Source organism: Folsomia candida, unplaced genomic scaffold (assembly GCF_002217175.1).
Source record: "Folsomia candida strain VU population unplaced genomic scaffold, ASM221717v1 Fcan01_Sc016, whole genome shotgun sequence".
NCBI lineage: Eukaryota > Metazoa > Arthropoda > Collembola > Entomobryomorpha > Isotomidae > Folsomia > Folsomia candida.
The window spans coordinates 2,821,176-2,837,611 of record NW_019091208.1 but is presented as its reverse complement, the minus strand read 5'-3'; the positions used below and the strand labels follow the sequence as shown (position 1 = coordinate 2,837,611).

At 38.6% G+C, this 16,436-nt stretch overlaps 1 protein-coding gene across 6 annotated transcripts; it reads left to right on the top strand.

Annotated features, from left to right (window-relative positions):
- The first annotated feature begins 4,717 nt into the window (after positions 1-4,717).
- On the top strand, positions 4,718-7,985 carry LOC118437848. Of its 6 annotated transcripts, none has more exons than XR_004836419.1 (5): positions 4,718-4,790; positions 4,892-4,957; positions 5,535-6,674; positions 6,735-7,289; positions 7,658-7,985. XR_004836419.1 is itself a non-coding variant. In XM_035857236.1 (3 exons), the coding sequence occupies exons 2-3, from the start codon at positions 6,583-6,585 to the stop codon at positions 7,255-7,257; spliced, it is 615 nt and encodes a 204-aa protein (XP_035713129.1). In that variant the 5' UTR covers positions 4,756-4,957; positions 5,535-6,582; the 3' UTR covers positions 7,258-7,985. The 6 variants fall into 6 exon arrangements, 2 of the variants coding, with proteins under 2 accessions (XP_035713129.1, XP_035713130.1); XR_004836418.1 differs by having other exon boundaries at positions 4,756-4,957; positions 5,535-5,606; positions 6,083-6,674; XR_004836417.1 differs by having other exon boundaries at positions 4,756-4,957; positions 5,535-5,660; positions 6,083-6,674.
- Positions 7,986-16,436: the final 8,451 nt, after the last annotated feature.

Genomic DNA, 16,436 nt, shown 5'->3' with positions numbered 1-16,436 from the left:
GACGAGTGTTAGTTCGTCACTTATTCCCTCAGCCCTTCTTAGGAGAGATTGGAGAAACCGACTGCGACGGGTCGTTGCGGAGGACGGTCTCAACCCGTTGAGTATCATTTTATAGTCGATCTCATCATCTGGAGGTTCTACCGAGAGTCCGAGAAGGACCAGAGAGAGGGATTGTTAAAGAACAAGGATCACCAAAAAAGAATTGCCTCTTTGAGGACCAGACCTGGAGTATTCCGGGTCACAGCAGGTGATACCTTTCCGTTTTTAGTTTTGTTCGGTATAAGGGGAGAAGGGGTTAGCACCGTGACCAGATCGAGAGCCTGTGGGTGGAGTAGCTGAGTAGGAGTCGAGCCATTAGAGAGGATATCGGCCGCAGTTTACTTCCCAGGACCCTGAGTTCGCGGACCGCGACCTCTTCCATCCGTTTTGTATTCAAGAAGAATATTATAGAAGTTGTCTTGCCTCTTTGAGGGCTCCATCCTGTGCATACGGGAGCTTAAGAGGTGGAATTGTTCTGAGAGAAAAAGTTGAAAGGAACAATTATTAATCATTTTCGTCACTTATTCCCTCAGCCCTTCTTAGGAGAGATTGGAGAAACCGACTGCGACGGGTCGTTGCGGAGGACGGTCTCAACCCGTTGAGTATCATTTTATAGTCGATCTCATCAGATATATAAATTTTATTGACACGGTACTATCACAACATGCTTAAGTTTAGGAGCATAAAGGGCACCGCAATTTTAATTTATGTATATGATAAATTCTATTCTGGAAAATGGATTAAAATGGGGTTAAATTTAATGCACCACTGAATAAGCTGAAATCTACCACAAATTTTAGCTGAATTTGCCACCGGATGAATTTCTTCCAACTTTAGCCTTTTCAGCCACCGATTTAGATGGTGGTTACCACAAATTTAGATGAGCTGCCATCACCATATTTAATGAGCATAGGATTATAAAAGTAATATAATTTACAATAATATGATTTATTTATTTGTATAATACGTCTATATACATGTCTCTTTTATAAATACACCTGAAATTAAATAACCTAAGCGCTTTTTTAGATTGGAGGATAATTCCTCCCGCTCATCTCCTCCCCCTCGTCTGCTCCCGCTAAACCGCTCCCACTCGTCTCCTCCCGTATACATTTTCCTCCCCGTACCATCTCCTCCCCGCAGATCTCCTCCCCTATACATTTTCCTCCCGTTGCATCTCCCTCCGTATTATATATTGTCTGACTACCCATTGGGTAGTATCCAATGTACGCAAGATGATTCGAGATTTGGGTTAGGAGATGGTTAGCCCAGATTAGGTGAGATGGTTTTGGGGATTTTTATAAAATCTTCGCAATAAGGATAATTATTATGTTTGTAACTCGACCATTTATCGCAACCGGTAAGGCTCTAGTTCATTTTCATCGAGTGTTTAGTCTCACTCAACCCGTGCTCCATGTCTTTAAATGTAATTTCTAAAATGGCATCAACTTCATGAGTGTTGAGATAAATGCAACTTTTGAAAGCTTAATGTAAAGCTAATTTTTGGTACTACAAAACCTTGGTGTTTTGAAAAATTAGAAAAATCATTTACTATTTTTGCACACTAAATTTCTTCAAAAATGAATCTTCTAATTTTTCAAAACACCAAGGTTTTGTAGTACCAAAAATTAGCTTTACATTAAGCTATCAAAAGTTGCATTTATCTCAACACTCATGAAGTTGATGGCGTTTTAGAAATTACATTTAAAGACATTAACACGGGTTGAGTGAGATTGCGGGCGAACGCGTCATCCACAACAGTCTTAAGGGAGAAGAGTTACCTAGATACATATGTACGAGTTTCGTATACTTCGCAAGCCTCGTACCACAACATAATTTTGCGAAGTTTGTGAACGTGCGAATTTTTTAGCAGAAAATGCATAGCATGTTTGAAGCTTACACTGCTCCATGGCTGATGGCGCCACAAATTTTACTTCACCAACTTCTTATCTTACTTATTTCCAGTTACCAACAGCAATAACTTCAAATTTAATTCGAACAAGAAATAAGGAAGCTAAGGAATTCGAGAAGCGACTTCAAAGACTCTCATAAATCTCTTCACATGAAGCAAAGTTTTGGCTTGAAAATTTTTGGCGCATTCCATCCCTAGTATTTACTTCGAATTTGTCTTAGATGCGGCAAAATTAGTAACTATGCAACCCCCCCCCCAAAAAAAAAGGGGGGTAAAAGAAGAATTGCAGACCGTTTAGATTGGCAATAGTTTTTTAATTTAAACAATGGAAAAGTTGCAAGCATGTATCTACCATTTCATGATGCCGGCATCAAGGTATTGCATGTTATAGAAATAAATTTTACCTGTGCCTCATCAAAGGCAGTTTTTGAAAATTGTCTTGTTTCAAATTATGTTGCTAAGCAAACATGCAAACTAGTAATCTATACCCACTTTGAACGGCCCAAAATCTCTTATTTGGAATACATTGGGTAATACGAAAACATATAATACGAAGGGAAATGCATCGGGGAGGAAAATGTATCGGGGAGGAGATGGTACGGGGAGGAAAATGTATACGGGAGGAGACGAGCGGGAGCGGTTTAGCGGGAGCAGATGAGGGGGAGGAAACGAGCGGGAGGAATTTTCCCGTCACCGCTTTTTTAGCTTTCGCAACCCTACATTCTTACGCTTTTGACCAAATGGAATGGTTTTGGCTTCTGGTCTAACATCATAACGCGTATTCTGAACTTCTAAACCAATTATTTCCTTGCATCCATTTTTCCAGGTCTTCCAACAGAAATGTAAAATTGCTAGATGTCTCTCCAGCCGTAACGGCAATACTGGTTGGGTGAAAAGTTCGGTTTTCTAAGAAACCCCCACTACTAGCACAGGAAACCAGAGTATAGTCGGCTCGATTTTTTTAAGAATCCGATTCGATCCGACTTGGTCGGAGCCTTATAAAATCCGATCCAATCTGACCTGGCCGGATCCTAAAATAATCCGACCCTATCCGAGTCTATCGGATTCGGATTGGACTGGATTAATCGGATTAAATTCGATAGCCTACTGTTCTATAGTATAGTTGGATTGATGTTTTTTCAAATCCAATCCGATCCGATCTGATCCGACTTGGTCGGGTCATAAAAATCCGATCCGATCCAACTTTATTGGGTCAGAAAAAATCAAACCAATTCTACCCTGTTGGATTCGGATTGGATTAATCCGGTAAAGTATATATCCTAGGACTCTCTAAAAGAATATTAGACGCAACTGGGCTTGAGTGTCTAAAATTTGGGAGAATTTTCCTCAGAAAGGGATGATTGTGATCACTGGTCTAATTAAAAACTTGCGAATACGTCATTTCTTTGGTTTTAAAAAACGTTGTTCAGATAGATATATTTTAACTGCAGGACAACTGCGAGAGTAGTGATGACCACCCGAAAGGTAATACTTACGTCGCTTCTCCTGCCCAGTCTAGTCAATGATATACAAATATATGCACAGGTACATGCAGCAATAAGGTTAGCAATAAGGAAATTAGCATGATTTCTAGAGATTATTGTGCTTATATTTTTTACAAACATAATACCCATGTTTTATCGTCATTAAATATGGTGATGGCAGCTCATCTAAATTTGTGGTAACCACCATCTAAATCGGTGGCTTAAAAGGCTAAAGTTAGAAAAAATTCATCCGGTGGCGAATTCGGCTAAAATTTGTGGCAAATTTCAGCTTATTCGGTGGTGCATTAAATTTAACCCATTAAAATGCTGGCTTAGTAGTATAAATTACACTCTTAAATAGTTGGTGTTAATCGGCACCAAACTAACAATGGAGGTCTCCTATCGTATGTTTACAGATTTGGACCAAACTAGCGTCAATCGATTATAAATATAATCAGTATGAAATTTGCAAATGGAACTATCTGCCAATACGCTGGTTTCGCGGAGATATTTGCATAAAAAGAGGAAAAAACGCACTCCCAAGGCTGGCACATATTTTACTCAATCCAACTTATGGAAAAGGTCACCCACTAATTTTAACAATTTTTATCAAAATTTTGATTTTCACGTCAAAATGTAAATATCTAATTATGGGGAATGCGGTCCAATGTGTTTCACCGCGAAAAGTTTATTTTTTTAACCCTCAAAAAAGGCATTTTTTGCGCTTTTTTGTATTCTTGGGGCGAAAAAGTTATTTAAAATGTTTTTCTGCAACTGGCAGTTGTTTTTCTCCCCTTAAGTAATTTTATAAAATACTTTTTTCAATAACATTTTCATGCTTCAGCCCCGATTGGTCTCGAGCAATAGCTCTTAAAATTTCACATTTAAATTAAGGAAAATAATTTTCAACGAATTTTAAGAAGGTATCAATTCATTCTGATTTCGCGGTGCGTGATGCCCGTCCATAAGTTTGGCCAAGCAGGAGCACACGCACCACGGCATCAAAAATAACCTAAATTACATCAGGTACACTTTTTAAATTTGAAAAAAATGGAAAAATTTCTGGTTCAAAATTCAAAACTTTGTTTTAGGAGAATTTTTTTCATATTTTTGATGTGTTTAAATTTTGAACATTTCATCTACGTTGGATGCGGATGGTGGGATTATCGGATCGTGGTGGTGGACAATGTATTATTCACAGTTGAGTAAGGGAGTCTGTATATAATGTAAAATGTTATCTCTGCTGAGCCCTGATAAGAATTTATCATATACAGAGGATTAGTTACGAATACCGAGTGGATGGTAAAAGTAAGTGCAAATTTGAAGCGACGGTGATGGGATGACCGATTTGACACGTCAGTAAACCAATTCACATCTGCCATATGTTTTTTTTAATTTTGTTGATTGAGAAAATTTTATCTAAAAAAATTTGTGTACGGTAATTATATTTCGATAGAAAATTAACATTGCACGTTAGCAGTTTAATATCGTCGCCGTTTTCGTTATGATGAAGAAATCTGAAGTATGTACCTAAATATTTACATACATAAGACATTAAAATCGTTTTTTTATTTGGGACTTTTTCCCGCTATGCCTCCCCTGTAAAACTTTATTTCAAATTTAGCAATTGTAAACTTTTACCAAGTGCGCTAGGTCAAAACTTTGCAAAACAGAACGATAAAATTGGCATGCTGATAAGCTGTAAAATTTAATTTTTAAAGAAATAAAACTTTAGGTCGATAGTGTCACGAGGCGGCTTCCTACTGAATTTTGTATTGGACAGCAAAATTTGGATAAAATATATCGAAATCCAGGTATTGATACGACTTTTAATTGGTTCAAAATGGGTAAAACAGGTCAATATAGGTGTCGAGATCAAAGAACATGGGTCAACGATATAATGGGTTCGTGAGTGGTACCCTTAGCATTCGGATTTTCCTTACTACGCACTTTTTGCATTGCTCTGACCTATCACGCTTGCTAAAATCAAAAATTTACTAAATTTGAAATACAAATGTTTCGTGTGGCCATAGCAAAAAAAGTCCTTTAATTTTATAAATAAGTGATTATAAGATTGCTTACGTTGTTACGTTTTCTAGGAAAAAGTCGCTAAATCTTATTCCGACGAGGCAACCGACGACCACTACTCTGGGCCTATCTTACTTCCAGATGTAAACATATTACGCTTGTTTTTACGTGTTTAAAACAGCCAAATTTAATTAAATGTACGTAGCATATTGATTTCAAGTAGATTGATCTAGACGTCACCAAATTCATAACTTGGAGAGAATCATAAATTATGCTATTCTAAAATCAAGATTTTTTAAATTCTCTCCTCCACCCATTAACATGTGTAACATCATAGGCATGACACAGGGCGCATAAACTTTTTGTTGTCCTTGGTTTCTAAAGGGGGTGGTGCGGGGATGAGAATTTTTTCTAAAAAATTAAAAACTTAAAAGTTGAATTGGGAATTACATGCAATTCCTGAACGTTTAATTTTTTAGAAAAAATTCTCTTAGGAGAAACCACAGACAACAAAAAGTTTATGCGCCCTGGGCATGACATAATTAGAAACTATTGCGCGACATAATTTATAAGCTTCCTCGTATGAATTTTTACTTTGTAATTTGCTCGCACTTTTCAGGTAATTCCTCACCTTTGTAAATTCCTTGCGATCGAAACCATAAAAACATGTCGGTTGGTCTCACAATCCTGGAATTATGCTGCAACTCCAGTTCTACTGGCTAGAACAATTACGATGATTGAAGTATCTTCGGTTAGGGATGAGAATAAAGTCCTCCGTGAGATCGGTGTTTTGGATGTCGTGGGAAAACTGAAATTCTGTCCAGTCAATATCCGTCCTCAGATAGTATATGAAACATCTCCGATAGATCCCTCAAAATTTCTGCAGATCAAGAACCTTAAATCAATTCGTGTATATTATCATCCAGGAGTTGGAGGGAATTTAACAAAAACCTTATCCTCGCTTCTTCGGGCACTTTGGAAGAATTGGAGTTGAAATGGGATGAAAATTTCCCTTCATTTCCAGGCACCATCTTTCCCAAATTGAGGAACCTGGTGATCCTATGGGGGACTGTAAGGTCTTCTGATCACAAGGCCATTCAAAACCTAAGTCAACCTATTATGGAATTGTTCCCTAATTTACAACATCTCAAGACGGACTGCAAGACGTTTGGGGCACTTTCGGAGTTTGGAATGCTGCAGGGGTTGCCACCGTAAGTTCCTCTGGGTAGGGATGGCGAACTTGTCTGAATTAATTGTTCAATATGTCTTAGGTCATTTAATTCCTTCGCGGTAGAAGGAGGGTTGGACGCTACTCCGTTGGAATGTCTGCTGAAAATTCCTAGTGGCTTAAAGAAACTTTCGCTGAGCCGAATTTTCTTTAAAAATGATAAACTTCAGTTGAAAGAGGTGCCCATCGTTCTGTACAAATTGCTGAAGAAACAGTCACCCAGTCTGGAAATATGTTCTGTTTCCTTGGGAGGCGACATGGAAAAACTTTCCTGGAGATTCCCAGCATTTCCAGTCATGACGATATTAAAGATCTACAACAGTGGGATCTTTCGAAACGTCCAATTTGAAAGTAGTCTTGGGTCAGGAATATTTGGTCGGATTGATTACCAGATGAGTTTTCCTGTCTTGGAAATCTTGCATTTTTCTACGTATTTAAATCGTTTTTCCAGTGTTGCTGCATTTCTTCCATCGAAGGGTAGCGGATGTCCTACGGTGAAGGAAGTTGATATAGATTTTTTGGTCGTTCCATTCCGTGATGAAGATATGCCAATAGCTTCCATTTAATCGCGGTTGTTAGAAGCGTTTCCCACTGCAAGGTATTCGGTAACGTAATTACTTTCAGCATACAATACTGTATTAAATGCTTATTTATGTGCACATTGTTCATGCTGCTTATGAAGATATACATAGATAGTGATTTTATTTTATTTCGTCGTACTAATTCTAAAAAGACCGAAGTGCAGTCGATGATTAATTTTAAAAAGACCGAACTACAGAAAACAAATTCTAAAAAGACCTAAGTGCAAACATGTATTTACTTATGGCTATATCTTGCCAAAACGATTTTTCATATATCGCGCGATTTAGCCACAAGTAAATACATGTTTGCACTTAGGTCTTTTTAGAATTAATCATCGACTGCGCTTCGGTCTTTATAGAATTAATACGACGATTTCTTTTGCAGGGTGTTCAAGAAATCGCAACGCCCAGCAAAGTTCCAACAAAACGTTCTCATGTAGCAACCTTTACCCTTGGACAACAGCTCCCCTCCCCCGATTGTTAAATAAATACATATTATTAAGCAGTAAGAATAAATTTGAAGCCTTGTAATAAAAAATATTTGATGATATGATAAAAATAAGATGCATTTGAAACACTGAGCTGAACAGACGTGTCCGCTGCTCGCTCTCGTTTTTCTTGTTTCTCCTGTGCAGCATTGTGCCAAGTGCCTTCACATCTTATATTGTCTTGTACGATTAAAGTAACAATGAAATAAATTATGTGCTACTAAATTTTGCTACCGTAACTTTTATTTTTCTCCTTTTTGTGTCAATTTCACATAACATCTGCAACTTAGGATAAGGGAAGGGAATTGACAAAATTGTGTACATTGCCACGTTGCCAAATGGACTGACTTTGTTACAATTTCGTGTCAAATTGATACTTACATTGAGTGAAAAGTTTTCGCTCCAATCTAGTAGCAATTTCTCACCAAACCGGTGACGTCATACATATATGTGTTGTAACGCTCCCTATTCGATTATGGGATTGCGTGTCCTGATTCACATCCACTTTCGCGGATGCCCCTTTTCTTTGTGACGTTGTGCAAGAAATTTGTAGTAGAAACTCACTTTTTTACAAGAATAATGAATAAATTTATTTACATCAATACCGACTGAAAAATATTGACTTTACAGAAATGCTCGTATTATAAATACGTGGGAGAGCTAATGCTATAATTTATATTTTAACTAATTATCTATACGGGAACTTATTATTAAGTTTTCGAAAATCTAAAACCTTGAACTTGATCTTGATGATCACTAAAACTAACCTGCTGATCCTGAATCTAAAACAACACTCTATTCTCTTCTCTCTGCTTACTCTATATATACGTGATCACATAAGCCACGCCTACTTGATCACTACCTTTACTTACGCTACATATGCACAAACTACGCCCTCATGATCATGATGATCATGATGACGTACGCATCATTCTGTGCTCCTCATTCCTATCCTCTCTTCCCCTTCATGATCTCCTCCTGCACACAATATGGTTTGGACACACATGAGAGGCGAGATACTTATGAAAACTACATCTATGTATTTTGAATCCCTTGACCTTTGAAATCCTGATGTCACATTTGCATCAGCGTTCCAAAGGTTGCAGTGTCTATCCACATATCGCCCGGTACCAACCTTTTGACGATTTTGTTTTGAGTGTGCATAAATTAAGCAAAAGTAGTTGACCCAGTGATCGGGACGTCAAACAGTGGCTGCGAGGTTAGTTGGAGATACTAATTTTAAGCAATTAATTTTAAGCTGTTTGTCCATTATATATATGTTAAAAAAGGATCATTCTAGATAACATTTTCTTCTACCAATCCAGTCCCAGCACGACCGTAATAGTGCGATCCAACCATCCCTCATATATCTCAACTAGCGTCAATTTTCCCACAATTCCAATCCCGCTACATTCAATTCCAATCGGTTTCATGGCTCTGGCACACCGAACGTGATGCTTTAATACCCTCTTATTCCCCCATAGGGGGATTCTCTTTCCCCATTCCTCCACAAACTGGGTCGATACGATATTCAATTTCGCCGCGAATGGGACCACCGTCGCCATAAAGATGATCATTGTGAATACGAACATTACGAAAACGAGGTATGTGAGCACATCAATCTTTCCATAATACTTAATCACTGCGGCCATCGAAAAAATGAATGTTCCCGATGCCAGAACCGATGATACCGCCAAGGTCCATCGAGCTATCTTGTTGCCCCGATTGATCAAAATTGAGAGGGCGCCATAGTCCGCGCGGGAACGTAAGGAACGGTTGTTATGAAGAACCGCCTTGGCGCAATCGGTGGCCAGCGCGATTATTTCGAAGGCAGAGAGAACAATGGAGATCGCCCCGATGAACATGTGATACCCGGAAACAAGGGTGAATATGCATCGCATCAGTTTTCCCGGAAAGATCACTTCCCACCCGGATTTGGGGAACAGGGCGTGAATAAAGTAGTACCCACTGTCCAACTTTTGACCGAGGAAGGCCATCAGAGCCAACATGATCCACTGGACGAAAAGTGTGTAGAAACCGAGTTGTACTTGAAATATCCATAATTTGATTTGAAAGGTTGACCATTCCTTCGCTCCGGAAGATAGCTTTGTTGTTCGCCCTGTTAAAATTCTAATTTAAAATCTATGATGATTACGGCGAATGCAATGCGGGAATGTTCAACAATTTAATCTCTTTATGAGCTAAATATCATTGGTGAGGGATTATCAGCAGGATGCAAATAATTTTTATTTTTGCTGGGAAAGTTTGGTTGTCAAGTAAAATAAAATATTAGGGTCTCATTTAATGGGCCAGACTTTTAATTGAAATCACATAACTAAATATATTGAAATTCCATAACTTGAATTTCCAGTACTTTATATGCCTTAAAACAACCTCTATAACTGAATCCATCAGACACGGAATTTCATAACTTATGCATTTAATTATATGCAAAACCCCATTAATTTAGTGCCTTTTCAGGTAAATCTCTTGCTTTTGTAACCAATAGTAAACGATACTACCATGACCTAAGGGTGCAAATTAGTATAAAATCGGACACAATAAGGAATTTTGCAACTATTTTAGTGTAATAAATCTGGTATAATCAGGTATTGATTTTGATTTCTTGGTGTTTAAGTTGCTGCAGTTTGGTATTAAAATTATATCTTTCCGTAAAACCTTCCTACTGATACGGTAAACTTTAATACCGATCTATTACTACACCATATCAATCAGTACCACTTTCATAGTGTCATATCTGAATACCGTTTGGTATTTTTTGGATACTGGATTTCTAAGAGTGTTTAACACAGAATGTCAGAGACGTCAGAATGTCAGAATGTCTTTAATGTCTTATGACACGCGGCATATGATTATGACCTCCAACTGCAAAAAAATCTGTTAACTAAAGCATCGACAAGAAACAAGCTCCTTTAAAAAGTAAGTTGGGGTGCCCGGATTTCGTTGTCTACTAATCCTAAGTAACCGGTATGCCTGCACTTATATGTACATCTACATATATCCATTTCATTGGAATTGCAATAATCCAGAGAGACGAAGCTGTGACTATTGGGACAAAGTGAATTTTGTTGATTAAAATTCCTTAATTAGTGGAAGGTGAACCTCTCAGGAAATAATTAGAAAACGTTTTGCAGTTTTGTCGAATTTATACAAATTAATATATTTATTGTCAGGTAGAAAGCAATTCCAATTTGCGTTTACAGCTAGATAATTATTTATGAGGGATTTTATGTAATTCGACTGAAATTATGATTGATCAGAATGCAAAAAATAATTTTAGGAAATATTTAAGATTGAAGTTTTAGAATATGCAGGACGTTTGTTTGTTCTAAATTAATGCTGCTAAATAATTAGTTAGCTGGAGCACATTTGTATGGCATTTATAATTCCACCCCCACCCAAATTCAATGTTCATCATGTGCCACGTGTGATAAAAACACTCTACCACGCCAGTTCACTGGCGTGGCCAGACGTGCTAGAGTGTTTTTATAGGTTTTTGTATTTAACCGGCTTCCCCAAATGTCTGCCGTTATATTTATTTATATTAAATCGATTTTGCTCTCATCGTTGAATAAATCTATGCAATGTAGTTGGAATGTTTTCCATCAATACCAGTTACATATTCTAGAAAATTGCGAAAACCTTTTTCTTCAATCAGCCTGCAGCCAATTAAACGTTGCAGCTTTCATAAAAAATTCGCAAAGCTTTCGTCTTACATATGTATGTATATGTAAATGTCTAAGCAATCAAATAAAACTGTTGATTAAGTCGGATTGCCAGTTTTACAACCAATTTTATTGACAGATATGGTGACTATAAAAATTTCAAAAACTTAATAAAGCTGATCCATTTCCAATCTTCAAAAACTATCAGATGTACCTAACCCTTTAAAATATTTAACTATCCACTCAAAATTATTTTTTTGGTGCAACGCTTCCTCACTTAAATACAAACATTCAGAAGCTCAACATGTTTTCGAAATTCGCGTTGGATACTTTTTCACGATATTCCATCGCCCTACAAAAGATTCATTTCGTCCCCCCGTTTACATGGAACCCAGAGAAATGCAAGTTCGAAATGGATCCTACTCCCAATATAGTCCGGTGGATCCTGTCCAATCTAAACGTCGTCGTGACAATGATAATTTTGCCAATATATATTCTAACAACTCATTTCGCAAAACTGAACCCTAGTCAGATCGCCTACCTCGCATTAGAATTTCTTACAGCGGCGCATGCGGTGCCGCTATTCGTCATGGCCGTTATTGCCGGGGAGGAGTACTCTCACGCCATGAATACTTTTATCCAGCTGGAGCAACATTTGGCAGGTGAGCACTATATTGACGCTACAGCGTTCGTAATGATGTGACATTAAATACCACGAAGTTAAAATAAAATACTATGTACCTTAATACTAACAAGGCGGTTATTACGCAGTGTTATTTGAGTACTAATTCTATACGGCATGGTATAAATACATATTTAATACCAACGAGATGAAGCCACACATCAGTACCCATCTTGTTTTCAGTGGCAGGGCTTTGAAGGCAAGGCATTTACGTCTACTCGAAACAAGTTTGTTTCTAACTTTATTCAATGTAACAGACAACCAACACGTCTCAAAACCTCGCAGTCATCCGATCTGGTACCGCGACCGGAATGGCTTGATGTTCAGCATTGTTGCCGTAACATTTCTTTCCTTCATCATCACCGCACCAATCGTTCTCGTCCTGACGGGTCTGGATTCGCTCAACTACGTGTTGCCCCAGCCTTCCCAAACAACCTGCGCGATCTTCACTGTATCACACTTACTTTCGAGAATAATTATTTTTACCTGCATACTTGCAGAAATGTCCACCACTGTTGGGCTTGCACATATGACGTTTATTATGTTCTTTTTGTCCTCAAGAGCATGCCTCAGCCATATCAAATCTTACCGCCAAGCCAACTGGCGCTTTTTTGTAAAACACAATTTAAGAAGATAGCCAAAAAAAGAAGCAAACAAAAATAAGAGCAAAGAAAAACTTGAGCCGAACAGATTTCGAGGCTTGTCCGATTTAGAACTGTACTCTGTCCTTATGGTTCAATTCCGTCTAGTTCGTCAATACTCGGATCGTGCAATCGTGACTATGATGGGGTCTGGGTTTTTGCTTGCCGTCATGTCAAACTATGTAGTAATCATGCTCTTCGCTAAATTGCCTTTACTTTTATACATAGCAACAGCTATGTTAGCCATGATAACAGCAGTAATTATTACGCTCGAGCTTCCTGGGGTTGGAAAAAGTAGTAGCTGCTCCATCAGGTTAGTCAAATATTTGCGAGGAAGTTCTATGAAGCCGTCATCATTGAGGAGGAGAAAAGTACGATCGCTACGTCCCACCGAAATGTAGATGGGAACTTTTTTTCCTATAGAGAGGGAAACATACTCAGTTTTTATTAATGGAATATTGAATTACACAGTAAACGCTATTATGCTATTCTAGCGCATTTCTGTAGTACATTTTAGGTTTTTAAGTTGCCCGCCGGTATAAGTACGTGACCGTTTGTAAATATTCAGTGAATGCTTAATATGCAACTACGTATTTGTGAATGTCTATTTACACCCATTATTCCATAGTACTTAGTTATGTGTAAGAGAAAACAAAACCCTTATATGAAGTACTGCAAAATAAGTTTATTTACGTTAAATCAACGTAATAAATTAAATAAACTATAAATTCATAGTGTGTCAAATGCATTGTCGTTGGCAACTATTTAGATTTGTAGGATCTACTGTCGGCAGTAAACTCCCGGAATTATATTTTTCCTGACATTTATATGAATGTATGGGATCTGCTAAATACAGACTAACGTTACTATTATATACGTATATATATTCTTGTAGAGCTCTGTGTGTATGTGGAAGCGACTCTTCGCGCCATACCGTAAATAATTTATCAACACCACCCCGTCCCCTGATGGTGTGAATGTCGGAGCCGGTCGCGGATTAAATAAAATATCATTCCTTTTCATCCCGAAGTAACGAGACAACGAGAGAAGTTCCGAGATTTAAAACTCTCCGCGTAAAATTATCTTCCCCGTCGTAAGACGACTATGTAACTTCTCAGTATGCAAGAAAATAAAACAAGACAAGGCCACTGAAGGTGTCTTTTTTATTAAAAATGTTATCGGAATTAGTATATTAATTCTCTCAGCTAAACTTAAAAGATACCGGTTACCCATGTTATTAAAGAAAGAAAAATACAAAAGGCGAACGGAGTACGTTAATGTAAACAATGTAGATAAAACTATTAAGCATCCCATAATTAAATTTATTTTCCCTTGAAAAAAAAATTCAATAATTATATCCCTAGAAAAAAATCCTGATAAAAAGACTTATCGTTCATCCAGAAAGTACTGAGCAAGGGAGGTGAAATGGCCGACCTCTCCATAAGCTATAACATGTAAAGTTTCGAAATTAATTGCACGGTCATTTCCTGATGGATTTTAATAATGGCGCCCGTTTTGGATACCTTGGACCTTGGGGCGAAATATATATTTTCAGATTTTTCAAATTCGGCCCCACCCCCTCGAAATCCAGGTCACAAGGTCAAAAAACAAGTAACACTTCTTTATCGGATTTTTAAATTTTACGACTGGATTCGACGGAGCTGGGGTAAATTCTTGGCGGAAATAGTTAGGTCAGATATTCAGCGACTAGTAGGCCGCACCCCCTGCTTTGGAGTCATTGTGGGGGTGGTCAGATGTCAAATCAACACACTTAATTTAGTAAAAAAATTTCCCCCCCACCGTAGTTTCCGAAATTCAACGTCGCCAATACACGTAATCTTACCAAGGCCCCCTATGTGAACGACATTCCATTGTCGTAGACCCCATGGCGACAGGGGGTGTGGTTATCGGCGCTTCTGCCAATATCTTACGAATGCACGCCATGCGACATATCATTTTTCTCAGGCGGGTAAGGAGATTTCAGTGGCGTATTTCAAATTTCAATATGCCACACCCCCTGTGGGTGTGGCTATCGGTATCCAATGGATAAATTTAAACCTGGTCATGTGACATATCAATTTTCTCAGCTCGCCAAGGGGATTTCAGTGACGTAGTTAAAATTTAGTAAACCACACCCCCTCGGGGCGTGGCCGTTGGTATGCAGTGAATCAACTTAAACCTGGTCTTGCAACATATCAATCTTCTTAGGACGTTAGCTAGATTTCAGTGGTATAGTTAAAATTTAAAAAGCCACACCCCCTGCCGGTGTGGCTATCTGTATCCAGGGAATCTACTTCAAGTGGGCCATGCGGCATATCAGGTTTGTCAGCTTGCCAAGGTTGGCGAAACAAGTCATCACGCCGCGTGTAAATTTTCCAAGCTCGTTACGGCGATCAAAGTTATGTAATTCAATCAAAGTCACGCCTCCAATTGGGCTGACTGCTCAACTTCTACAAAACCAACCGATGTGAAAAGCCATTTTTTAAATATTTAATGCAGCATCTCCATCATTTTACAGAATAATTAAAATTCGCGAACTGCGTCCCGGTGTGTTGACGGCAACGACTTTTCGAGATTGTCGAAGCCATTTCAGATGACTCATAATAAAGCGTCATTTTTATACATCCATGGTCATCACTTTCAAGAAAACTTAAAATGGAAACCACACCACCAGGGGTTGTGGTCGTCGTACTTGGGTGGTTACCTTAGCGATGAATACCATGCTACTGATTATTTCGCAATTCGCATTATCTGGTTTCCAAGATTTGCACATATGTTTAAACCACACCCATTTTGGGCGTGGTATTTTAAGTTTGAATTACGTAACTTTGATCGACCTGAGGTGGTGGGAAAATTTGCAGATCACATGACATTGTTTCGCAAAATCCACCGGAAGCCAACAACCACACCCACAGGGGGCGTGGTTTAGCATTTATTAAGCCTTCCGTCGTGGTCGCCTTGGCGAGCTGAGACAACAGCCATGAGCAGGTTTAGGTAGATTCACCGAATACTTATAACCACACCCACAGGGGGTGTGGCTTTTTAAACTTAAACTACGTCAATGAAATCTACTTGACGTCCTAAGAAGATTGATATGTTGCAAGACCAGGTTTAAGTTGATTCACTGCATACCAACGGCCACACCCCCAGGGGGCGTGGTTTACTAAATTTTCACTACGTCAGTGATATTCCACCCGGCGAGCTGAGAAAATTGATATGTCACATGACCAGGTTTAGTTAGATTCACCGAATACTTATAACCACACCCACAGGGGGTGTGGCTTTTTAAATTTTAACTATACCACTGAAATCTAGCTAACGTCCTAAGAAGATTGATATGTTGCAAGACCAGGTTTAAGTTGATTCACTGCATACCAACGGCCACGCCCCGAGGGGGTGTGGTTTACTAAATTTTAACTACGTCACTGAAATCCCCTTGGCGAGCTGAGAAAATTGATATGTCACATGACCAGGTTTAAATTTATCCATTGGATACCGATAGCCACACCCACAGGGGGTGTGGCATATTGAAATTTGAAATACGCCACTGAAATCTCCTTACCCGCCTGAGAAAAATGATATGTCGCATGGCGTGCATTCGTAAGATATTGGCAGAAGCGCCGATAACCACACCCCCTGTCGCCATGGGGTCTACGACAATGGAATG

Coding starts and splice junctions, on each gene's coding strand:
- LOC118437848 (XM_035857236.1), top strand. CDS start 6,583: ATGGAATTGTTCCCTAATTTACAACATCTCAAGACGGACTGCAAGACG. Junction 6,675..6,734: donor ATGCTGCAGGGGTTGCCACC/GTAAGTTCCTCT, acceptor AATATGTCTTAG/GTCATTTAATTCCTTCGCGG.